Consider the following 26239-nt stretch of genomic DNA (forward strand, 5'->3'; position numbering starts at 1 on the left):
AAGTTTGTGTGGCAATAACAACTCTCTAAAATAAGTATATGTCATTTAATTAATTTTTATAGGTTATTACAACATTATAACATGCTACAAGCTATCATACGAAGTATGGCAAGGGGTGAGATGTGTGGAAGGTTGTTCCACATCCTTGGTTCAAACCCCACTTGAACCCATACTTCACCTATATTTAAAATAAAAATAAAAAATAAAAAAAGGAAAAATAAAAAAACAAAAAGACTACATGGGTATCATCAATGTACACTCATAATATGGAAAAAGAGAATTACTTGGCTTGAGGACAAGGGTTGTCAATGGTTACGTAGTTAATTGGAATCAGAATCGAAAATCTTGATTTTGAATCCCTTCTTATTGGAACTGAATAGAGTCGGGTCTAAAATGGAATTGAATCGATAAGAATCGGAATTGTTAGGTTCTATCCAATGGCAATCGATAGGAATCGAAATCATTAGGTTCTATCCAATGGGTATCTGTGGGTAGTCGGAATCGATTTATTTTATCGTTTCTTTCCATATTATAAATGATTTAAGGGTTTTTTTTTTAATTATTTCAATATAAATGCATGTTATATAAAATTCTTCAATTTCTCATATAAATTATCGATCGGAGCTTAAAATGAGTTATTTCTAAAAATTTATTATTTAGAACAAAGATAAATTTTTATTTTTGAATTTTTTTTTTATCAAATTATAATCAAGTTAATAATTTTGTTGATAATATGTTAATTTTTTATAATCAAGTTAATAATTTTGTTGATAATATGTTAATTTTTTGAAAGGAAATTTATTTTATAATGATTTGAAATATTTTTTTTCTCATTTAATATTTTATAATTGGAATCAATGGGTACTTGTGATTTTTGACGGTTTCGATTTTGATTCCATTTATTTTAGAATCGGACCTGGAATCGACAAGAATCAGAATCGACCGATAGGTACCTCTATTGAGGACCACTTTTCTACATTTGCCAAAACGTCCATGTGGCACACCAAACATGATCGGTGCCACTTGGATGTAGAGAATATAATTTTATGGATTCAAAAAAGGAAAAAAAAAAAAATCATGGTTGGATTCCCAAGTGCGCGCTTAGCCTCCTGCCTTGCACCTCAGGTACCAATAGGCCTTTGTAACTTGTAATCTTTTCTCCCTTTACTAGTATTCAACCAAATCAGAATCACAATTATTGCTACTTACAACTAGCCACCAAAACATAATCCTTGATCAATGGTGTTAATTAAATTTTGATTTCGATGTCTATTTTGATCAATCTGAAAATAAAAATATTTTGATCAATGTGGAAATTAATATAATTTCCACAAAACTGTTGTGAAAATATTATGAAATATTTTATTGGAATTGTAGGAAATGACAAGATGAACTTAAAACACATTTATAACTCATAAAATTGCAATAAACAATCATATGTGGAAATGAAGATTGACAACTTTCACTATAAGCACGCATGAGTATTTATGAGCCCAAAATGAAAAACAATAATATTATACATGAGAATTATTAATATATATCCAACTAAAATAGACGATCGATCATCTATGCTTAATATAAATGTACAAATATTCTACATGAAAATTATTGACACTTTACTAATTTTAATTGATTTGGACTTATAAAAATGGTGAAATAGAATCAAAGTTATATGGTTGAAAATAAAGAGTCAAAATGTTTTGGATTCATATGAGAAAGACCAATTAATTCATTGTGAGAAAATAATAATTATGCATTGGATCATTATCAACTAAAAAATCAAAAGAAATCAAATAAAAGAAAAAAAAAATTTATGAACTATTTGGTGAATCAATAAGAAAAACACAAAAGGATTAAAGATTTTCTTGAAATCATTCTATTTTCAACCTCTTTTCTTTAAAAAATATTAATAAAAATAATATATTTTTAGTTTTAAAGAACTGGTTCATAAGAACCGACATTTGGTAAGGTTGAACCGTTGATTTTCAAAAAGTTGTTGGTTCTCTATAAAGTACCGGTTCAAAGTGAACCAAACTTGTATTTAAAAAAAAAAAATCAAGTATGACCCAATGGGTATTCGAATTTTAGAGTAACTCCAATACATCTTCCTAAACCTTCAACTACCAATTTGGAGTGCAGAATCCACTAGAGGGGTCTCCAATCCAATCTTCTAAAATCTTTTCATTTTGAAATTTTAAGTTTTCATACTCCAAAATAGAAGGCAGGTGTAGAATTATTCCACTTTTTTTTTGGATCCAAAATTTTCAGACAGATGGGTAGGTTTTCATTTTATAGATTGAATTAAAAAAAATATTAAAATATTTATGATTCAACATTTTGGAAGATATCTGTTAGAATGCAAACACCTTAAACATCCAAAATAGTGATCCATAATACTTCATTATGAAAATATCAAAATAGAATTTCCCCTTAGAATTGCTCTTAGAACACTGATTTAAACCAAGCAAGTATGGTGTGGATTGTAGGGTTTATTTATTTTATATATATTTACTTTACAACCTGACATACTAAAACAAATGCACGTGAACCCCCATATCCCAATAAACTAAGTTAAACTTCACCAACTTCTGTCTCTGTTGGGCAGAAACCGCGTTAGGTTCACTGCTCTCTATCTCTCTCTCACACATTGAAACCACCTTACAGTCTGTATAATGCTGTCCCCCAACCTTTATTATTCTTCTGCAAATCACGCTTGTCGAGGAAGGTTGGTACCTACTCCAATTCTCGCCTCTTCTGCCTTTATTAGGTTTTTCAAATATATTTACTTCTGACCCCCACTCACCTATGAATCTTGATTAGTGCTAGAGTGACCTCAGTTGGTGACACATGAAAGGACATCTTGATGTGGTGGCACGCATGGTCATTCATGCATTTTTTCGAGATACGAGTAAAATGCATCTATGAACATGCACATGTCTGCCACCACGTCAAGGTGTCTTCCGCTGAGATCACTCCAGCACGACTCATGAATGTTACCACGTGAGATCCATCCTCCCACACTTCTAGAATGTCTTAGGGCTAGGATTGTCAATGAATGGGTTCGGTGCTCAGACCCTTGACATCGCAACCATGATTTAAAATATCGTATCGATTGAATTTTTTAGCAAATGAAAAAATCGATAGAGTATTGGTCGATACATACCCAATACATTCTTGAAACATTCAATGTTTCCTATTGTTCTTGGTCGATATCGATGTGTATCGACTGATACATTATGATACATTCCGATATTTTAAACCATGGATCTCAACATTAGGATCCGAATTAGATCATATAACAATTCAAATCTAAAACATATCAAATCTAATTTGACACTTAGAATATATAATATAATTTACCTACTTTCTCAAATATTTTTCATTTTGCTAAAATGGATATTATCACATTGGCAATCCAACACTATAACCCTCTAATTTCAAGAAAAAACTCAGATGAAAAAAAAATCGTAGATTCATCCAAGGTTTTGAAAATGGACGACTACTGAACTTTCTCGAAACTCCTAAATTTAAAATTAACATTCAATAGTGAAAAATAATATTAAATTTTTTTGTTGTTGAAAATCCATAGAGTTTTGTCCTCTGCAACACTGAAGCATCAAATCATGCTTTTGGATGCCATGAGCCAAGGTTAGCACAAGAACACCCTTAGTAAGGGTGGATTGTTCCAACTTAGTAAGGCTAGTATGACTAAACTAAAATGGAAAGTTGAATATAAACTCCCTTCTTGAAAACCTCCCATTTGAAAAATTAATCAAATCCCAATGTATAATAAATACTAATTTTTAAGGTGAAAGTCATTCAATTTGTGGACCAGTCATTTACACTTCAGTTGGCAACTTGGTCATTAAATAATATGTACTAATGTAACTAACCAACTTCGTGTAGTACATAATCCTAACTCTCATTATCTCTTACTATAAATACCCACTTAAAGAGTTTTAGATATCTCATCTTCTTCATTCTTCTTTCAGTCCAAATTCTCAATTCAAGATGAAACTAATCTTTGTGACATTAATCCTTCTCTCCGTTCTCCTCAGCTCCTCTTTTCTTCCAACCCAAGCTTCCATTATTGATATAGGTAAGATCTCTATTATATATATAGAGATATTCTATTGCCACACCAACTTTTTACTAAGTGCACCCCAATTCATAATTTCATATGATATTAGCTAGTAAAGAATTAGCACATATGTTGGGGTGCTCTAAATAATTTTTTTTTTTTTTTTTTAATTATAGAAATTAATTTATTTCTGAGTTTGGGTGTTTTTTTGTTTTTGGTTTAAAATGTAGATTCTTGTGGTTTAAAGTGCAAGGGAAGGTGTGCTAAAGCAGGATATATGGCACGTTGCTTGAAGTACTGTGGGATATGCTGCCAACAATGCAAGTGTGTTCCTTCTGGTACTTATGGTTATGCCAACAAGGATGACTGCCCTTGTTATAGGAAAATTAAAACTTCTAGGGGCCGTTCTAAGTGCCCTTGAGATCAGACTTGAATCTCTCTATAAAATGTACTTTTTATTTTATTTTGGGTTTTTTTGGTAAATAAATTTGGGTTTAGGGGGATCCCTACCAAAATGTGTCTTGTGTTGTCACTTTCTAACTCAGTAAAAGTAAAAAAGGTCAATTGGAATATTTGTTTTCTCGAGTTGAGTTGGAGCTTAAATGACATAAAATAACTTTTCTATTGTGGTGAAAAGACATACTTGTCCTAACAATATAATGCGGAAGAGAGATGTAGTTTATTTAGACTCCGGCAAACAATTAAGGTTAAATTTGTCTTTTTAGTTAATTTGGTGTTCCCTGAATCATAGTAAAAATATTCGGATTCGATAATTATTTGGTGAGGGTTCAATTCAATTAATTTGGATAAATTCGACAAAAGTTAAGTAAAAAAAAAAATCACAAAATTTTAGAGATTATACAAAATATTTTATTGGATTTCTCACCAAAGCTTATCATCTGCAACCTCTCTCTAAATCCTAACTTCTTTATTGAGGTTTGAATGTTGAAAAAACTAAAATTTTGGAGGCGAATGGTAAAAAATTATCATATTCCATGATTAATTGAGGGATCATTGAGTAATTCATCAAATTAATCGGCTAACCCCTAGTTCAGAGAATTTTACGATTTTTTTGAAAAATTCAGAGAATTTTGTTACTAAGCTCTGGATAAGTTTAGAAGATGATTTATAACAAATTAATAATCACTATAAAACTCTACCCATCTATAGGAAATTTGTGGTTTTCCTCCCATCTCAGCCGTACGAGTGGGCTCCACGTCGCTTAATGGATATTTGACCGAGATCCACCACATTTCAAATTGATGATATATCTATCCCCTTTGACCTCATTCTACATTGAAAGACTTACTGAAAATTACCTAAACGGCTTCATTTCCATCACCAAAGTAAAAAAATCCTTGATTTTTCTTCCCAAAACCAGATATTTTTCAATCTCAATGTTCTTTTTCTTCCCTTTATCTTCAAACTTAAGAATCTCTTTTTCAACATTGAATCAAAGATGGAAAATTAAAGGGTTTTCTACAAGAGGTTTAAGACCATGGATTAAAGTTGGATAGGTTAGAAATAACTTACCAAATTCTCAAAAATCATATATATATATACATGGTCTTAAAGTTGAAGAATCATGGACCGTCCGATTATTGTAAACCACTTTTGATTGGGTTAGAAGTTTCAGAATGATGAAGAGATCATCCTCACAAAAAATCAGCCCATTCCAAAACATCTAACCCATACATTGAAAAATGTTTGGCTCTCTTTAGGACCTCTGAACGGCACTCATATATACATTCTCCAGAGCCACGGTTGCAGAAGCAACAAGAACAAATGAACAGTTAAAAACGTATCAAAACCTATCAGACAACGTCGTGGAAACAATATCATATGCTCATATGTTGAGTAGTACTAATAAAGGTGTAACAAGAAGCAGAAAACAAAGGCATTTGTAAAGGGAAATTGTTTCTTCTTATTGGCTTATATAAAATGAAAAGCAAACTACACATCTTTGAAGAAAATTCTATTAGCTATAAGGGGGCCTCAGATCTCTTGTGGTTGGCAGGGCTTGAAATCTTTTCACAAACAAAACCGAGGATGAGGAATTTCATGCTGTGTCAAATGTTTCAATATTAATTAACAAAAGCATCCATACATGAATAAGATCAATTGAATAATTTCTTTTTCCAATTGATAAATCTTAAATAAAGAGCCATTCAATGTAGCAACAAATGTTTTCATGACCAACCACTACACTAGTCGACAAGAGTCTCAGTAGCTCAAGTGTCCACAGGGGTACACTAGACGATTGCAGCATTGGAAGGTAAATTGTCCATATGGGAGTTTCCTGTGTCCCATGGAAAACAAGTACAACCCCCATGCCTACCACACTGGACAATACCATTGCACGGAACTATTCAACGCGAATTTGGTACAAGTGCAGATTGTGAGAAATGGAGGTATGTTCATAATGTGATTCTGATCAGAAATGGGTAGCAGTGATCCTTTTCGTAGTTTGGCCAAGATTTATCACCATTTAGAAATTTCTCATGACGCAGCCAAACTTCCTTGTCATAGTTCTCACTTACGTTGAAGTGCAGGCCAACCTCTTTGATCTTCTCTAGAAATATGTCCAATGAATTTCCTCTTTTTGGGCTGAAAAATATTGCTTGGGAATCCTCTGAAGGTTTTAACATGGATTTGATAGTTTGTGCGAGGTCTACATGAAATTCCTTGAAGAAGGTGCTGTAAAGGAGAGATAAAGTCAGGAAATTTGGCAGATAATGCTCCTAGCATAAAAGATAAGACAAGATTGCATCTGCGCATGAGTGCAGCTTGCATGTGCATTCATAAATTACCATTGCATGCACAATGTAACAGTAACGGAGATAAGTGTTGGAGTACACACAGACATGACGTGTCTGACATGGCTCCTAGCAGATAACACAATATATACATATAGTTTTTATTTCAAATCTAAATCTTAAGGTCTTTCAGAATAAAACACAGAATAAATGAGAAGTAAAAGAAAACATCACAATAGACCACAGAGCTCTATCCAACATATAAGTTATATTAGATTTATAAAAGGGAAGACTATCGAAAATATTAGTTGTGTTTGACAACTTACTAAGGTAGCACATAGAGGTTGGAATCTAACTTGTTCTTTGTTTCCAAAGAGTGTCGAGGTGTGTCTGACAAATAAGTGAGTACGATATGTTGCTCAACATGGCTAATTTTCAAAAACTGTTGTCCTTATCATTTAGATTACGTACTGTGACTTTTGTCAAGTTGTAACAAAAAAAGAATAAGAAAAATTGACAACTCCAGGTCAGTTAAAGCTTGAACCAACAATGAGTTGTCTTACAAGGTAATCAAGGTTTAAGGCATTGGTTTCAAAGATCAGATTCTCTGGTTTGGATCCTTAGTCAATGTGATAGAGAAGTTAGGGCAATATCCGAGTCGAAACTAGTTAAGTTGTAAAATCTCTCTACTGTCACTAGTTTTCCTAGAGAAAGGTGCTTTCATGAGAAGCAGGTGGATCCTAGGTTATTGATGCAACCAAGACCATTGATTCTAGATTAAGATATTGAGAACCATGGTTATATACAAGATTGATTTGGAGAAAGAAAACAACGACGTCAGTTGGAATTTCCTTGAGTGCATGTTAGGTAGAATGGATTCAAGGACAAGTGATCCAGGTAGGACCAAGAAATGTATCTAATCAGCTTCATTTTTTATCCTAATAAATGGAACCCCTTCTAGATTCTTTGGAAGCTCCAAAGGACTTAAGGCAAGAAGAACCCCTTTCCCCTTCCTCTTGATGTGGTTGTTGACGCATTGGAGAAATTGATTTCAAAGGACATGGATATTGGTGAATTAAATGGTTTCTGAGACAATGGGAAAATTTTGTCCCATTTACAATTCACAGACAACACAGATATTTCTGGATGCATCTTAGCAAATCTTAGGTTTTTCGGAGGTCTACTCTATTGTTTTGAAGTTACATCGGACTTAAGGGTTAATTTAGGCAAGAGAGAAATATTTGGGGTGGGCAAGATCAATGATATTGAGTCTCTTGTTAGTGCTCTTGGTCTCCTTCTTGGGTCTCCTTAATGTTTTATTTAAAGTATCTGGGCCTAAATGATCTGAGTTGAATAGGGTGAATCAATTGAGGATCAACCAATCCCTTGAACAATGTTGGCAATTGCGCCAAAGGTTCAAAATCTCGTTCCATTACAATGCTCCATTCAATAAAAATAGGGAAAATTACCAAAACAATGTTAGTTTTATTATTTATTATAAAAAAATATATATTTTTTAGTAAATTCCTAAAAGAGATTTAAAATGTTGGACTGTCCAACGTGTTTTGAAATTGTTAGATTGTCCAATGTTAAAGCCTCCCATCTTTTTTGAAAAAGACTTCTTACAAACTTAGTGAGATTTGAAATCTTACTAAGGGTCATTGAGCTCAAATGGATTGCTACATTGGCAATCCAACACCACATCCCCCTGGATTTCATGGAAAATCTCAGATTCAAAAAATAAAAATTCAAAAAACAATTTTTTGTAGGCTTGATCCAAGGTTTTGCAAATGGACGGCTAACGAATTTCGCAAAACTCCCAAATTTTAAAATAAACTTCAATGGCGAAAAGTATATTTTTGTTGGTCAAAGTTCGTAAAATTTTGTTTTCTACAACCTTGTGGCTTCAGATCATGTTTTTGGATGCCTTAAGGTGAGTACAACGACTTTTAGTAAGATATGAAATCTTATTAAGTAAGATTCGCTTTGCTAATCTCCAACATTAAACCTAACACGCTGGAAAATTCAGCGATTTTACAAAACGTGGAACAGTCCCACATTTTAGTTCTTTTTTGGTAAATTTTTAAATTTTGATATTTTTTTTTATAATTAATAAGAAAACTAACCCTTTTTTTTTGGTAATTTTCCCATAAGAAGACGAAGCTGAAATATTTCAAAACATATCGAAAAACTGCAAAACACTCTCATGTATTCCCTCAAAAATATGTTTTTTTATGCATAAACAACCATGACTTGGGCATGAACCCCAAGGGGTTGGCCTAGTGGCAAGCCAAGCCTTGATAAGATCCATAGGAAAGGTAGGTCAAGTGTTCAAGACCCCACGAAGCAATGAATTCCTTGGGGCCACCCTCCAGGGTCTGATTGACCCTTGACTCAACCAGTTGCACATAGGACCTTTTGAGGGGGCGATGCATGTGACCGTGGGAGTAGTCTCACCCAAAGGGTGAGGATACCCAAAAAAAAAAAAAAAACATGACTTAGGCATGGGCACAACACTCTTGGAATTGGCCTTGTGTCATGACGTTTTAATGTGCTATGCAAGACCATGACCTCATTTCGACCCAACCATGCCAAAACAAGACCATTCAATGGCGGGACCCACATAACTTGCAAAAGTGAGTCCAACCCAACGAGACACTTAATCTAAGGATACTTCTACGGAACAAGCGTCGACACAAATCTAACACAACTAATAGTTCGTGAATTGGAGCTTTGTAGAAGAAATAAAGGCCCAGTATAATTAGACTCCAATTTTGACGTTCCCTTCTAACATTGAGTAAAAAACTTAGTATCATCTTTCAGGGGTGGTGTTTGCCCGCCACCTTCCCATGACTACTGGGTCATCTCATAGGTACATCCTAGTTCAATCTAAAGCTGACTTGAAATGATCTTAAAAAGGGTTGTCATGTTTTCTTGTCATACTTGGGAACGTCATATGACAATATCAGATTGGGGGACCGATATACAATACCTGTATATGTGTGCCATGCTCTCACTATGCCATCAACACCGGTCAAGATTTTTCACAATCCTATAAGTTTAACAACAGAAGATCCATATGGTGCACTACTTGCGACCCGATTAATGCGAACCTTGAACACTTTGTGTGACACGATGCTTTTGGTGCTCTAATGGTACACATGAATGCAAGGTATGTTGAGGGATTCCCACACCAATGTCCATGGGCTGTAGTCCAAGTTTCTCAAGGTAACATAGGGTCACATGACACATTTGGGCACCTGACATGGTCAATGTGATATAACAAGTCTATCTATAGCGAATTTGGCGTACCACGTCACCTATACTATGTTATAACGCCTTGTGATAAGGTGCTACCCATGCGCATCAAGCAGCCTTTAGCAAGGCACACCCATCCTACGAGGTACGAGATACCCAAATCATTTCATAAAGGGAATTTGAGGGAAGGCGAAACCTTGATTCGATTTATTAGCATAGCAGGGGGTATAACGAGCACATTTCCAGGCCTTAAGGTCCTAGGTATCAATGTCGGTCCCCTAATTCGACAATCTCTTGGGGCGCTCCCAAGTGCTCACAAGAACTTAGGACGACTCTTTCCAGGATTGCCCCAAGATGACCTTGGGTTGAGTAGGATGTGCCCATGAGATGCTCTTGGTGGCAATGGGTATGGGGTAGGCAAAAACCCCTCCTTAAAGAGAATGCTAAGTATTTTACCCAATTCCAAAAAGGAGTGTCAAAACTAGAAATCGATCATACTAAACCTTTATTTCTTCCACAAAGCTTCAATTGACAAGTCGTCAATTGTGTTGGACTCGTGTCGACATTGGCTCTGTAAAACACTCTTGGATCACATTGACTAGTTGGGTAGGACCCAATTTTGCAAGCTATGTGGGCCTCAAAATACTTTTATTTTGGCCCCATTGGGCTTAGCTAAGGTCTTGGTTTTGTATAATACAACTTGGGTTAGCCAAGCCAAGTTACTATTTGGCATAGCCTGTTCGGGGAATGGGCATAGCATGCAAATGACTTGATGATGACTTAGTCATGAATGTTGCTATTAAATCTTGGATGCCTTGGCTAGTCCAAGTCACCACTTGGCACAGCCGGGCTTGGGCATGACCTGCACTCAGCCTAGTTGGTTTTTCTTGTAATTGTACCTATACGTAACGATACATAAACCATGATAAATTGATATAGACAAATGCGTATCAATACTTATCAAAACAAGCTTGCATATAGGAACAAACTATATTATTTCGTTCGAGTATCTCAAAATATTGAATGTATCAATCGATGCATACCGAAATAGAATGATAAGCCTTAACCCCAAGGTTTTGGGGTTGGCTTAAGGAATATTGTTACTCCATTCACTATTTTCTAAAGCCATACCTTCTTCTCCCCCTTTTAGATCCTTCGACTCACAAATGCCTTATAATTGGGGATGTTATCTACCTTTATTGTATATGACCAAACCAAACCATCTCAATCAACTTTCCCTTAGTTTATCATTTATTAGGATAACTTACATTTTTATATTTATTAGTCTTTCCACGCAACAACCTCTATTATGCTTGGTCAATGAACATGTTTCTTGTTTGCTCAACATCTAGCTTTATAAAGCAAAGACAACCTTACTGCCGTCATTTAAAATTTTCCTTTTTATTTGACAAGGACGCATTGCTCACATAGCACACCTCCACTTTAACCATCAAGCTCTAATTCAATGGACAACATCTTCCCCAATCTCTCCATCCTTGAGGATAATAGAACCAAAGTAACGAAAATGGTTACTTCGATGTATTTCCTAGACATCATTTTTTACTAGCCTTCCTATCTACCGATATCATTACTAAAGTTGCACTCCATATTGTCTATTTAGGTCCAACTTATTCTGAAGCCCTAGAACTCAAAGTGGTTCTTCAAATTTATATTTTTGTGTTGACTTCCTCTCTACTATCATCAACTAAGACTGCAAATAACATAAAAGGCTGTTCTTGAATATGAGCAGTTACTTCACCTATCACTAGAGTAAACAGATATAGAATGCACCAATCAAATTTCAAACCATAACTGCATCAACTAAATCCCATGTTCATTCAAAATGAAAGATAAAGTTACCTATCAGATAGACATAAGAGTAATATATAAGTGGCACATAAGTACATGCACGGACATGCAGAAAGATGGACCCTCACTGGATCCCATTCCAATGCAAAAATGTCATCTGGATCAGATGATCCATAGTCATCTGCATTATCACATTCCTTCATATTATCTGAAATTTATCAGAAAGAATTGATATTGTTTTCATGAAACTGCATTTGCAACATAAAAGGAGAAGTTCAAGTATATTATCATTTTTGTTTTATTCATTTTTCACCATAAAAAAAGAAGCAGCATGAGAAACATGTTTGAACTACATATGAAAAAACAGAGGCTTCCAAAAGGCAATTGAAGGTACCAGTCACTTGCAACAATGATATCAAATGAGTTCGAGAAATTTGAGTCTTGCTCCTGATTCCAATGCAAAATCATAGACTTCACTTCTGTATCAGTGAATGCTCCAGAGTTGCCATGTATGTTATGCTGAATATCTGAATGTTAAGGACCCGACACCTAACTGGCAAGAGGGAGAAATATCTCATTTGGTCTGAACTCTGATGGTGATTTGGTGCAGTTCTTACAAAGCCAGTATGTTTTCCAGAGGTTCCATATTTTGGTTCTTGTTATTCATGAAAGAGTGACTCAAATATCCACAATGGAAACAATATATAAGTTTCCTTTAAAAGAAATTATGATGTGAGAGCCACACGGGAATTCCAATTACGTTAATAAGCAATGAGAATTCTCAAAATAATTGATTGGTCCAGTTCTTGATTGGACTTCTAGTGCACAAGGAATTGGCACCTGAATCTAATCAACTAATGAAGACTCTATACATCCACAGTGATTACTGCCCTAAAATCCACTATAAGACGACAATCTCACAAGATGAATTGTTGGAAAATACTAGCAGCTCTTAAATAGATTTTACTCCAGCACATGAAGTTCAAATCAGGATTGTGAGGTGGAAAAACAAATCGTGCCACAATGTAAGGAATTGAAATATAACCCCTCCATCATATGTTGGGATTTGGGAATGCCCACTCACCTCCCAATAACTAAGTGGGTTATTCTAAGTACATCCAAATATCCAAAAATGACCTCAATTGTGTAATATCTCTTTCTGGCAACAAGAACCACCATCGCAATCCAGCACCTCCGACAGGTTCTCATCTGTGTGCACCTAGCATTCAGGCTACCATTGTGAAAGATATTGAATCAGCCTGTTAAGACAAAGAACATTTGTCCTCGCATTGTTACGGTGCTACAACTAGTTTTAGTTTTTGTATGTGACGTGCAAGCCTAGGCATAAATCACTATCAGAACAAATAACATCAATAAATTAGTTTTCATAAATGACTGCAAAAAAAAAAAATATCACCATGCCTTCATAGATTTCCATTTATATTTCATTCAAGTACATGCAGCTATATACAGATATATACCCCAACCCAATCAATATGAAAGAGTTCCATTAGTACTACTGAGGCGTCACAAAGACAACTCGAAGGTACCCACATAGTGCATAGTAAGTACAGTCTACCAATACCACAGCACTACCACTAAGGAGATCTCATAAGCCAATGATCAAACAAGATTTATTCTACCCATCCGACCATCAAAATTTTTTCCAGTTCACTCACCATACTTTTCCTAAAGTCAATAAGAATATGAGATGGAAAGGCTAGGTTAATCCCATTGGGTGGATCTTTTTTTCCTATGCGATCTATGCAGAACCTATCAAATGTTATGTCCCTCCCACTATAGTAGACTGCCCTCACAGTCAACCTCATGGATTAAAAAAATTACTAGCTCCACCTAATAGAAAGGATACAATCAACAACTTGAGGGTTCCCATCAGATATTACAACCTCTGATGCATCTGTGGTAGCTGCAATGACTAATCCAGCTAATCCATAGCCTGCTCCAAGCTCAAGGATTCTTTTGGACCTGTATGAATTGAAAAACAATTCAGATAACAATCATAGTGAAATGGTGACGTATGCTGGAATGCAAAATAACACCCCACATATATGCAAGTAAACAGGATACAAGACAAGTATATGCAAGCTTTCAATAACAAATACAGTATAGCATTAAGATTGAGAGCTGCTATTGGCACCCCAATTTCTCAAATTATTTCTCACCCACAAATTAAAGATTAAAACACACTATTCAAACATTACAAAGGTTTGGGTCAAATTATTATCTCAACATTACAAAACAGTATAACACTCACGTAAACAATTTTGGTACGTGTTTACAGTTATGATTAGGTTCATATAAAATCCTAAAGCCAAAAAATATAGAAATCTAGCCATAAAACAAGAGAGCTTCTATTGGCATCCCAACTTTGATTTATCTCAACCATTCTCATAAGTAAAAGTTGGGGTGCTAATAGCAGCTCTCTTAAGATTTGATAGACACAAATGTGTCTGATGAGAAGCAGAAGTAAGGACATTACTAATCTATTACAAACACAAACAATATCCCACAACAATGCAAGTAAACAGGATAAAGACAGGTACAATTTAAGCTTCAAGAACAAAAACGCTTTAAGAAAAGTATTACTACATTTGACAGACCTAAACATGTCTGCATGAGACAAGCAGAAGTAAGCAAGGACATCTTCAGAAGGCCAATTACCTACACCAAACAAATACATGAACTCTGTAAGAAAAAATTAAGGCACACTACTATAAACAAAAAAAATAGGCAATAAGCAATAATTAATTAGGGTCAATTAAAGATGAAAAGCATATGTGATCTTGTAATTGAGATATATTAGTATTTACAAAAAGATATAAAGATTATGGCAATTACAGAAACATTGGATACATTTGATGTGAAACACAAAATAATTGCATATTTTCTAAAGCCCAGATTATATTTTAATTTTTTCAAGATTAGGCTTTGAATGTAAATGCAACATGAAAAGCGTGCCAAGAAAATTCAACAAAAATATTTTATAAAAATTCTGAAGCTAACCGGTACCTTATCAAATGTCTGGGACAATTTTAACTTTTACTGAAAGATTAAGTAATAAAACTTCACGAAGGTGACACCTCAGTGAGGTAGTAAAGTCTATGTGGTAATATAACAAACTGATGATTTCAGACAATTATGAAATCATCCAAAGCGTGTAGAAATATACTTTTGCCTATGCATGACAATTCCAAGTATACTCTTGACACATTTAATTTATTTTAATTTTATTTTCTTATTTAAAATAGTAAGAGATTGTTAAGTTATTTTAAACAATGTGCCCAAGTGTCAATAAGTCCATCTATGACCTCTTTTACAGATTTTTTGCTGCTGCTTTCAAGATTCCTACATTTTCCAGGTATGTGATTACACTTGAATTTCCATTTACCATAATTAATATGGCCATTATATTTCCAAAAAATTATACCAAAACATCTACAAATTAGGCTGGTAATTATGTAGTCAGATTTTTTTTATAAATCCAAATTGGTCCTATGATAACCTCAGCCGGAATAAACTGTTTATTGAAGCACAAAATGCATGTATGAGTTAGAACATGGAATGTCAAAATCAAATGGAACATACAAACAAGCCCTGTGTTGTCAATATTGTATCTGTTACAGATCTCAAAATCACTGAGGTTGACATGGTTCTCTACTCTTTGCCTGCAATGAAATTCCAATACACAATGATTAGCAAATAGCAACCCATCTCACCCAACTTAAGCATCATTTTAGCATTACTAACAGGTCATGCAATAAACAATCTGATAACACAAATCACAATTTAGAATAAATGGGCTTAATAGAATTTTATATTTTATAAAACAACAAATACAATATATACTCACCTCAGAACAAGTGTGGGAGCTCTATCCAAAGGTAAGGTATATGATACATACACATCATCTGTCGCAAAATCCCGATTGTTCGTTTCCAACAAAGAATCCAAGTTTTCTTCTGCTATGTGTTTGTTGATGAAACGACATGGGAGCAAGTTAAAGCCGAGTGCTGTTTTTCTAGAAATCCTCTTAAGGCCGATTTGAGACTGATTGTCTTAAAAACAGAAAGTAATCCACATTGAGAAGTGAAATACGAAATAAAAATTCAAACAGTATTAGAAAACAATCAATAATAATAACCTGATATGAACTTGAATAGAGGAGAGAAGAAGATGATATTTTGTGATTAATATGATATGTTTTCTTCAATGAGAACAACCTCACGATTTTCATAAGAAAGACTACAATTTTTGAATGCCTACTCCCCAATCCTTCTCCCCCTTATATAGCTTTCCCCTCCCTACAATCTCTCAATCACATCGTAACTTTTATTCCAAGCTAGTAAGTCAACTAATAACTTATATTATTCAATGCTAACAGCCAGCAAATTCAAGTCTTGCAATAAACATGACAACTCGGCCAAGTCTTTGTAATTCAAACTAATACCGTATTTTTTCATGCACACAGAGCCTATGTCCACCTTGCATATACCACTCTTAGCCATGCCACATTTAGCAATGTGCATGTGGTATGTACCAACACATAGGAGCTTAACATCCACCCCCACGAAGTCATGATTTTTTTTTTGGGTGTGTGCTTATCGTGGGTCTCCCTACCCTTCGAGTGAGACTAGTCCCATGGTCACACACAATGTTGTTAAATAGCATATACGACCATGTGCAACCAACACATGCAACATGTTGTTCGCATAAGGCATTTCGCACATCGCATATGCGATGGCCTATCCTGCAAGAAAAAAAAAAAGGAAAAAATGTTGAGTACTTTTCCTTTTCTTTTTGAGTCTTGAGAGTGAGAGAGTGACTTAAGTTGAGACTTGAACTTTGAGAGTAATAGTGTAAGGTAGAGATTAGAGAATATTTATACTTATGTGAGAATGTATTAAAAAATGTAATGAGGTTTAATAGTTAGAGCCTTTGTAAGGGTAAGAAAGAGATTAGAAGGTAGAAGAAATGTTGTAAAAGGATTATGGGGGTAAAAGTGGGAAATTTATAAGAAAAAAATGAGTTTATGCTAAAAAAGAAAAAGAAAATCTATGTCCAAAAAGTATGCCATCACATATTATGCAGATAGCATACTTTTGTGGATGCGATGGTAGCATATGAAAAAAAGAGTTTGGAAATGGCATATGCAATCGCATTTGACAACACAGATCACACGCACTGCCCCCTCGGAAAATCCTACTTGCAACTGGTTGAGTCAATGGTCAACCTGGCCCTGGAGGGTGGCCCCACGAAGTGATGATGATGCCCACAAAAGTGTAATAATGTTTGCATTCCCTTGGGACTCTGCAATGACAAGGAGCTTTTCTACGTAGTGTTTTCAAAAATCGGTTGGATGATGTGTTTATTATTGCCGATGTATATCTCATCTTCAACTATCATGTGCTCTTGGTGATGTTAGTACGCTCATGCTTAGCACTACAATTGTTGAAGTTGACCCCTAAGTCATTAGGGCTCAAGTCAACATTGGGGGTGTTGTAGACAATTGCCTCCTCATGAAAATGTGCATTCCCAAAATTGTAGTGACAAACGCCACCAAGAACATGGGATAGCTGAAGATGAGGTACACATCATTCAATTGATAGTTTCAAATCACTATGTGAAGAATAACTTAGTCATCGAAGAGTCTTAATGGGAATGCAGACATACACATTATTGCTTGTGTGGTGAATACCATCCGTTATGAAAAATCATCAATCAATGTGGAGTATATGATGATCAAACATCAATCAAGGGGTTGGCCTAGTGGCAAGCTGAGCCTTGATAAGCTCCTCAAGAAGGTAGGTCAAGTGTTCAAAACCCCACGAAGCAAGGAATTCCTTGGGGCCACCCTCTAGGGTTCCAGTTGACCCTTGACTCAACCAGTTGCACATGGGACTTTTCGGGGGGGGCGGTGCATTGACTGTGGGATTAGTCTCACCCATTTCATTATTTTCAATGTGGAGTATATATATAATCAAACATTTCATTATTTTTTCGACCACAAAGGTATAGATGTGTATGGCTATGAATGGCAAGGTCTAGATGTGTATGGCTAATTGAGGTATGAATAGTGGGTTGAATTGTAATTTTGAAATTGAATTAGCTAGTGATCAGCATTGAATAAAGTAAGTTACTAGTACACTTGTGTATTACCAGCTAGCTTAGTTGGTAAAATCTATGAGTAAATAATACCATAGACCTCTGTTCAATTCCCCGCCATCACCGAATAACTGCTCTCGTCAAAAATAAATAAATTACCAATTAGAAAATAAATTTTATTAGTACAATTGAATTGGTAGGTTTGAATAAGAGTTATGTTACGTGTTGGAGAGATCGTAGAGAGGGGGAAACTACTAGTAGATCATCTTCATTATATATTCGAATGGATAAGTTTTGAAATTGAAGAAAAAAATAAATAATATATTAATTAAAGTGAATGAACCTGATTGGGATGAAGGAGTTCGAGCAAGAAACACGTCTCGAAGGATTCCCCATCTCAAAGACGAAGAAGATGGAGTTGGAGTTGGAGTTGGAGTTGGAGTTGGGCTCTTATTTTCCATTGTTCTCTCTTTCGCTGCGCACGATATCATAATCTTCGCTGTGACTGTGAGTGAATCTGAGTTTTAAGGACACCTGCAATCATGATAAAGACATAAAATCCCAAAACCACTTTCAAGTTTCACACAGCAACATGGGTTGTCAATGGATCGGATCTGACCTACAATCCGATCCAATAACTTAAGTTTTAGACTTTTGGATCCTAGATTTTTTATACAATTGAGATCCAATTCGATCTGAATCCAATGACAGACTTGTGGTAAGCATTCCATTTTTATCCAACATACCCCCCCAAAAATCATTATTCTCACGTGTAACAAGGCAAGGTCTAATCTCTCGAACTTATTTAAGTCAATATATTAAAGCAATTCACATATTTGACCTAAGTTCGAGTTTGTATATGATATCTTATTCATGTTTGACCTACGTCCAAACTCGTATCTAATCCCTAACTCATATCTGACTTGAATTTGAGCTCATATTTGACCTAAACCTAAGCTCATATCTACTCCCTAGTAGGTATCTATATTCAAATATATTCGTTCGCATTAAATAACATGCAAACAAGACTTCATCAGATTGATAAGACATTATATATCAGAATTCTTCACTTATCTACTTTGCATTAATGATCTGAAACACTTACAAATTAGAATCAAGTATTTGCTGACAAGTGATTGATCCATCTTGCAAAGCACTTAAATACATTTAAATACCTAGCTCATTGTACATTTAGACAAGTAATATGGTGACACCTATCTCTAAAACTTGCTTATAACTATAAATTCTATAAACTAAAGAAGGGGTTAACTTAATTGAGCTCTGATATCTATTATTCATCTTCTTTTTCATTCATCTTTTTTCAATTTGAGTACTAATTTGACATTGTAACGTTCTTGACAAGCACCACCCTGGGACTTCATCATTCTCTCCTTTAGTCTTTTATCAACTAAGAAGTGACAAAAGGACAGAGATCAACTATTGTCAAAGAAGAAAAGAGGTCATAAGATCAAGATCAAGCTCAACATCAAAAGAAGTCAACATAATCAATACCAACAAAGGAAGGAGCTCTTTAGATCAAGCCTACAATCAAAAAACAATTCATAGCACCAATAAAGGAAGAAGCTCTTCATATAAAGCTCCTATAATCATGAAAACAATACTCATCTTCAGGAGTGGAAGTTCAAAAAGCCTCCACCTGATAGACCCATTAACAAGTATACAACATTATTACTGCGTGAGTGAGTAAGTGGTATTGATTAACAAATTATTATTATTATTATCATTATAGTCGATCAATCTTAAGCATTTTTTATGACATACATATGAACAAAATTGAGCGAACTAATGAATCAAGTAATATAGCATCAAATTATAGTCCTTAACTACGCTTAGGCACCTAACATAGGGACTAAGAATCTTCTATAAAAGAAGTATTTATTTTCATACAAATAGGACTTAAAATGGGTCGGATTTGAACTTGATTTGAGTATTGAAATAATTTTGATTTCACTTAACTTGGATTTGGATTCAACCCGATTAAATTGTTTGATTCTGGTCGAATTGGATTGAATAATTCCGGATTGTTCAACATTTTTTGACTATACTTGTTTGTTAATTGCTCACTACTCTATTTTATCGTAACAATCATTCTATTTTATAAGAATTTATGTTATATTACAGTTGTATAAACGGATATTTTGAAAATCCTCAAAATATAATTCAAAGCAATTTTCAACCCAATTTTTCTATTCGGATCTATTCCATTGACCCAAACCCGCTAAATTCGGGTTTCAGATCACTCATACTTCGGATAAAATCCGACCCATTTATAACATATGTATGATTATGAACATCAATTAATTAACTCTAGACGAGTTGACTCGGGAGGTTCAACTAGGTAACGGGGCGAGACGAAATACCGAGTTTTGAACCATGATTCAACTGTCCGAGACCGAGAGGCCACTGTGAGTGAGTTGGGGTTGTTAAAGAGAGATGGCGAGAGAGAGGAGTAGAAATCCTGTAGTAGAGACTGCATAAGCAGCGAAGGAAAGAACAATGCGTCCAGATTTCTCGCCTTTTGTTCAACCACGATACCTTCTGTTATTGTTCGTCGCAACCATTATTGTTCTTCTTGCATTTATCATCCCTCGCTCGGTAGGTTTACCCACCAATTCTTTAATTTTAAGGTTTCTTTTAGCTGTAAATCTATCCAAGATTAATTCTAGTTGCTTTAATCGAAGTACTTTTGGATTTTTACGATGTGGGTAGGTAGGTGTTCCTTTGTTCTTATTCATTCGAGTTGATTCGAATTGTTAAAAGATTGGGTTTTTCTTATTTTCTGCTTTAATTGTTCCTCACGTGTGTATTTTCTGTTCGGCTGGCAAGATTTGAAAGGTTAAGAAATGGGTTTTCTTTTTTTTTTTTTTTCTTTTATAGAGAACAACTCTCTCAGATTTTAATTAATATTGGGGGACCTGGTTTACCAAGACTTTTTTTTTTTTTTTTTAAATATTTGTTCTTGATTTTGGAGGGAATTGTAAAGTGGAAGCAAACCATTCTGGAATGTTTAAAGAAACCCTTTAATAAGGTTTAGGAATCAAAATAGTTGGACAATTGTAACTTACAAGTCCAGCAAATTCTTTTTTATCAACTTTAATGCAATAATTGTCCTATGCAAGGGTTTCAGACACTATAATGGGACCATTTTCTGAAGGTTTATGCTCAAATTTTTTTTTTTTTGGGTGTGAAAATGAAATATATATACAAGACTATTTCTTTACTAATGGAAGTTTTCCTAATTGATTGAAGACCAGTGATTCAACACTGAATTACTTTATCATGTTTCCCTAATCTGGCTTACCGGTCATCACTTTTCTTGAGAGGAATTGTTGCCAACTTGGTTAACTTCTTTGGATTTTGATTGATATTTTCTTTGAATTAGCTTATTATTGGTTCATCTCCTATCACCTTTTTGATAACTATTCCAAAAAATCATTCTTAGCGTGGGAAAAAATATGTACAAAATTTCTTATAAGATCCTTTCTATCACCTACTTCAGGAGTTATTAAATCCCTTTATTGATACATCATTAAAAGTTTTTAGTTTCATGAATCTCGTGCGACGCAGTCTTGTATACTCACATTTTTGTGAGTTGTAGTCACACCTCTTTGGCCTTGTTTTTTTTTGGAATGATTTACCATCCCTTTTTGTTTATTATTTCATGATAATTTTAGAGTTTCTCAGTTAAAAAAAGAAGAAGCCATTCAATGTTCTGCTTTCATATTATAGAGATATAATTTGTGGCTCTCTATGTGGTCTTTCCGGATATCTCATTTACTGCTTTAAATGAATTTTTAGGAGGAAGATGAGGTTGAAAAGGTGCCTGAAATTACACACAGAGTATTCTTGGATGTTGATATTGATGGACAACGTGTAGGTATGGTTTTCATGCTATTTTAAATTTGCAAATAAAACAAAATTGTAGAACTATTTCTCTCTCTCTCTTTTATATTGAATATAACTTGGTCTATGATTTTCAAATCTCATTTTTTCATGAGTGCTACTTTTTTTTTTTTCTCTTTTCAATTTGCACAGACCTGTATTATGTTTCAACTTTTTATATGTATAGTGCTGCCATCGCATTATGGTATATTGTGCTTACCCGGTCCCTTCTTGGGTGGTTCCACGAGTTCCAAGGCCTTGGCATTCTCCATCCTGGGAGACCATCATTTTGAGTGAAAGTGCCCTATTTCTCAACCATTGCTATCTTGTGTTTATGGGTCTGACTCGCCTTAGAAATGTCCTATCTTTAGAAAAATTGAGTTTGAGGTACCTATGTGGGGTCTGTTGATGATATTTTTTATGGTTGCATTGTTTGAGCTGTAGGGTTTCATGTATAGTGGCATAGAACTCATGTTTGCTGATTTCGTTTGGTTGTTTTTTGGTGCATTTTCTGGTGTTGGGGTTGTTCCTCTTTTTCCCAACTTCATACTCTTAGTCGCATGTTATTTTCATTTTCTATTGTAAAAAAATTTCTCAAATATTTGAACATATTACTTTCCGTGTTATTCAAATTTAATTTTCAGCGTCAAAATGTGAGATTCTGAAGAAATTGCAGAAAAATACATTGAATGCTAATCACTGACAACCACCATAACTTCATCTTCATTTCAAGATGCACCATAATTTCATTTTCATTGCTACTATTGCAGTATTGCAAATATGCTTACTATGACATTCTATTTTGTTGTTTTTATTTTTAATTTCAAACTAACCCGTCCAATTTCTGCAGGTAAAATTATTATTGGATTGTATGGCCAGGTTGTACCAAAAACTGTTGGTATGGTTTTATCTTCAAACCTACTACTTTGATACTGGGATACCAATGGGATTTCAATATGATTTAATTTTAACATTTCTTTAAGATGAATATGTTATTCTTATCTTTTAATACTGGAGGGTGGCCCCACGAAGTGATGATGATGCCCACAAAAGTGTAATAATGTTTGCATTCCCTTGGGACTCTGCAATGACAAGGAGCTTTTCTACGTAGTGTTTTCAAAAATCGGTTGGATGATGTGTTTATTATTGCCGATGTATATCTCATCTTCAACTATCATGTGCTCTTGGTGATGTTAGTACGCTCATGCTTAGCACTACAATTGTTGAAGTTGACCCCTAAGTCATTAGGGCTCAAGTCAACATTGGGGGTGTTGTAGACAATTGCCTCCTCATGAAAATGTGCATTCCCAAAATTGTAGTGACAAACGCCACCAAGAACATGGGATAGCTGAAGATGAGGTACACATCATTCAATTGATAGTTTCAAATCACTATGTGAAGAATAACTTAGTCATCGAAGAGTCTTAATGGGAATGCAGACATACACATTATTGCTTGTGTGGTGAATACCATCCGTTATGAAAAATCATCAATCAATGTGGAGTATATGATGATCAAACATCAATCAAGGGGTTGGCCTAGTGGCAAGCTGAGCCTTGATAAGCTCCTCAGGAAGGTAGGTCAAGTGTTCAAAACCCCACGAAGCAAGGAATTCCTTGGGGCCACCCTCTAGGGTTCCGGTTGACCCTTGACTCAACCAGTTGCACATGGGACTTTTCGGGGGGGCGGTGCATTGACTGTGGGATTAGTCTCACCCATTTCATTATTTTCAATGTGGAGTATATATATAATCAAACATTTCATTATTTTTTCGACCACAAAGGTATAGATGTGTATGGCTATGAATGGCAAGGTCTAGATGTGTATGGCTAATTGAGGTATGAATAGTGGGTTGAATTGTAATTTTGAAATTGAATTAGCTAGTGATCAGCATTGAATAAAGTAAGTTACTAGTACACTTGTATATTACCAGCTAGCTTAGTTGGTAAAATCTATGAGTAAATAATACCATAGACCTCTGTTCAATTCCCCGCCATCACCGAATAACTGCTCTCGTCAAAAATAAATAAATTACCAATTAGAAAATAAATATTATTAGTACAATTGAATTGGTAGGTTTGAATAAGAGTTATGATATGTGTTGGAGAGATCGTAGAGAGGGGGAAACTACTAGTAGATCATCTTCATTATATATTCGAATGGATAAGTTTTGAAATTGAAGAAAAAAATAAATAATATATTAATTAAAGTGAATGAACCTGATTGGGATGAAGGAGTTCGAGCAAGAAACACGTCTCGAAGGATTCCCCATCTCAAAGACGAAGAAGATGGAGTTGGAGTTGGAGTTGGAGCTGGGCTCTTATTTTCCATTGTTCTCTCTTTCGCTGCGCACGATATCATAATCTTCGCTGTGACTGTGAGTGAATCTGAGTTTTAAGGACACCTGCAATCATGATAAAGACATAAAATCCCAAAACCACTTTCAAGTTTCACACAGCAACATGGGTTGTCAATGGATCGGATCTGACCTACAATCCGATCCAATAACTTAAGTTTTAGACTTTTGGATCCTAGATTTTTTATACAATTGAGATCCAATTCGATCTGAATCCAATGACAGACTTGTGGTAAGCATTCCATTTTTATCCAACATACCCCCCCAAAAATCATTATTCTCATGTGTAACAAGGCAAGGTCTAAGCTCTCGAACTTATTTAAGTCAATATATTAAAGCAATTCACATATTTGACCTAAGTTCGAGTTTGTATATGATATCTTATTCATATTTGACCTACGTCCAAACTCGTATTTAATCCCTAACTCATATCTGACTTGAATTTGAGTTCATATTTGACCTAAACCTAAGCTCATATCTACCCCCTAGTAGGTATCTATATTCAAATATATTCGTTCGCATTAAATAACATGCAAACAAGACCTCATCAGATTGATAAGACATTATATGTCAGAATTCTTCACTTATCTACTTTGCATTAATGATCTGAAACACTTGCAAATTAGAATCAAGTGTTTGCTTACAAGTGATTGGTTCATCTTGCAAAGCATTTAAATACATTTAAATACCTAGCTCATTATACATTTGGACAAGTAATATGGTGACACCTATCTCTAAAACTTGCTTATAACTATAAATTCTATAAACTAAAGAAGGGGTTAACTTAATTGAACTCTGATATCTATTATTCATCTTCTTCTTCATTCATATTTTTTCTATTTGAGTACTAATTTGACCATTGTAACATTTTTGACAAGCACCACCCTGGGACTTCATCATTCTCTCCTTTTATCTTTTATCAATCAAGAAGTGACAAAAGGACAGAGATCAACTATCGTCAAAGAAGAAAAGAAGTCATAAGATCGAGATCAAGCTCAACATCAAAAGAAGTCAACATAGTCAATACCAACAAAGGAAGGAGCTCTTTAGATCAAGCCTACAATCAAAAAACAATTCATAGCACCAATAAAGGAAGAAGCTCTTCATATCAAGCCCCTATAATCATGAAAACAATACTCATCTTCAGGAGTGGAAGTTCAAAAAGCCTCCACCTGATAGACCCATTAACAAGTATACAACATTATTACTGAGTGAGTGAGTAAGTGGTATTGATTAACAAATTATTATTATTATTATTATTATTATCATTATAGTCGATCAATCTTAAGCATTTTTTATGACATACATATGAACAAAATTGAGCGAACTAATGAATCAAGTAATATAGCATCAAATTATAGTCCTTAACTACGCTTAGGCACCTAACATAGGGACTAAGAATCTTCTATAAAAGAAGTATTTATTTTCATACAAATAGGACTTAAAATGGGTCGGATTTGAACTTGATTTGAGTATTGAAATAATTTTGATTTCACTTAACTTGGATTTGGATTCAACCTGATTAAATTGTTTGATTCTAGTCGAATTGGATTGAATAATTCCGGATTGTTCAAATTTTTTTGACTATACTTGTTTGTTAATTGCTCACTACTCTATTTTATCGTAACAATCATTCTATTTTATAAGAATTTATGTTATATTACAGTTGTATAAACGGATATTTTGAAAATCCTCAAAATATAATTCAAAGCAATTTTCAACCCAATTTTTCTATTCGGATCTATTCCATTGACCCAAACCCGCTAAATTCGGGTTTCAGATCACTCATACTTCGGATAAAATCCGACCCATTTATAACATATGTATGATTATGAACATCAATTAATTAACTCTAGACGAGTTGACTCGGGAGGTTCAACTAGGTAACGGGGCGAGACGAAATACCGAGTTTTGAACCATGATTCAACTGTCCGAGACCGAGAGGCCACTGTG

At 34.6% G+C, this 26239-nt stretch overlaps 2 protein-coding genes across 2 annotated transcripts; one reads left to right on the forward strand and one right to left on the reverse strand.

The window, feature by feature from the left end:
* Positions 1-6131: 6131 nt before the first annotated feature.
* LOC147405235 (S-adenosyl-L-methionine-dependent methyltransferases superfamily protein) lies at positions 6132-24306 on the reverse strand. Its single transcript, XM_086441468.1, has 7 exons — positions 24150-24306; positions 15776-15980; positions 15511-15590; positions 14526-14586; positions 13775-13890; positions 12299-12431; positions 6132-6778 (listed from the first exon to the last, which is right to left on the reverse strand). The coding sequence occupies exons 1-7, from the start codon at positions 24289-24291 to the stop codon at positions 6499-6501; spliced, it is 1017 nt and encodes a 338-aa protein (XP_086297594.1). The 5' UTR covers positions 24292-24306; the 3' UTR covers positions 6132-6498.
* On the forward strand, positions 20440-22875 carry LOC147405236 (peptidyl-prolyl cis-trans isomerase CYP21-1-like). Its single transcript, XM_086441467.1, has 3 exons — positions 20440-20643; positions 21847-21925; positions 22781-22875. The coding sequence occupies exons 1-3, from the start codon at positions 20545-20547 to the stop codon at positions 22858-22860; spliced, it is 258 nt and encodes an 85-aa protein (XP_086297593.1). The 5' UTR covers positions 20440-20544; the 3' UTR covers positions 22861-22875.
* Positions 24307-26239: the final 1933 nt, after the last annotated feature.

The sequence above is a fragment of the Akebia trifoliata genome, chromosome 4, assembly GCF_017979445.1.
Source record: "Akebia trifoliata isolate Shusen 1 chromosome 4, ASM1797944v1, whole genome shotgun sequence".
In the NCBI taxonomy this organism is placed as follows: Eukaryota; Viridiplantae; Streptophyta; class Magnoliopsida; order Ranunculales; family Lardizabalaceae; genus Akebia; species Akebia trifoliata.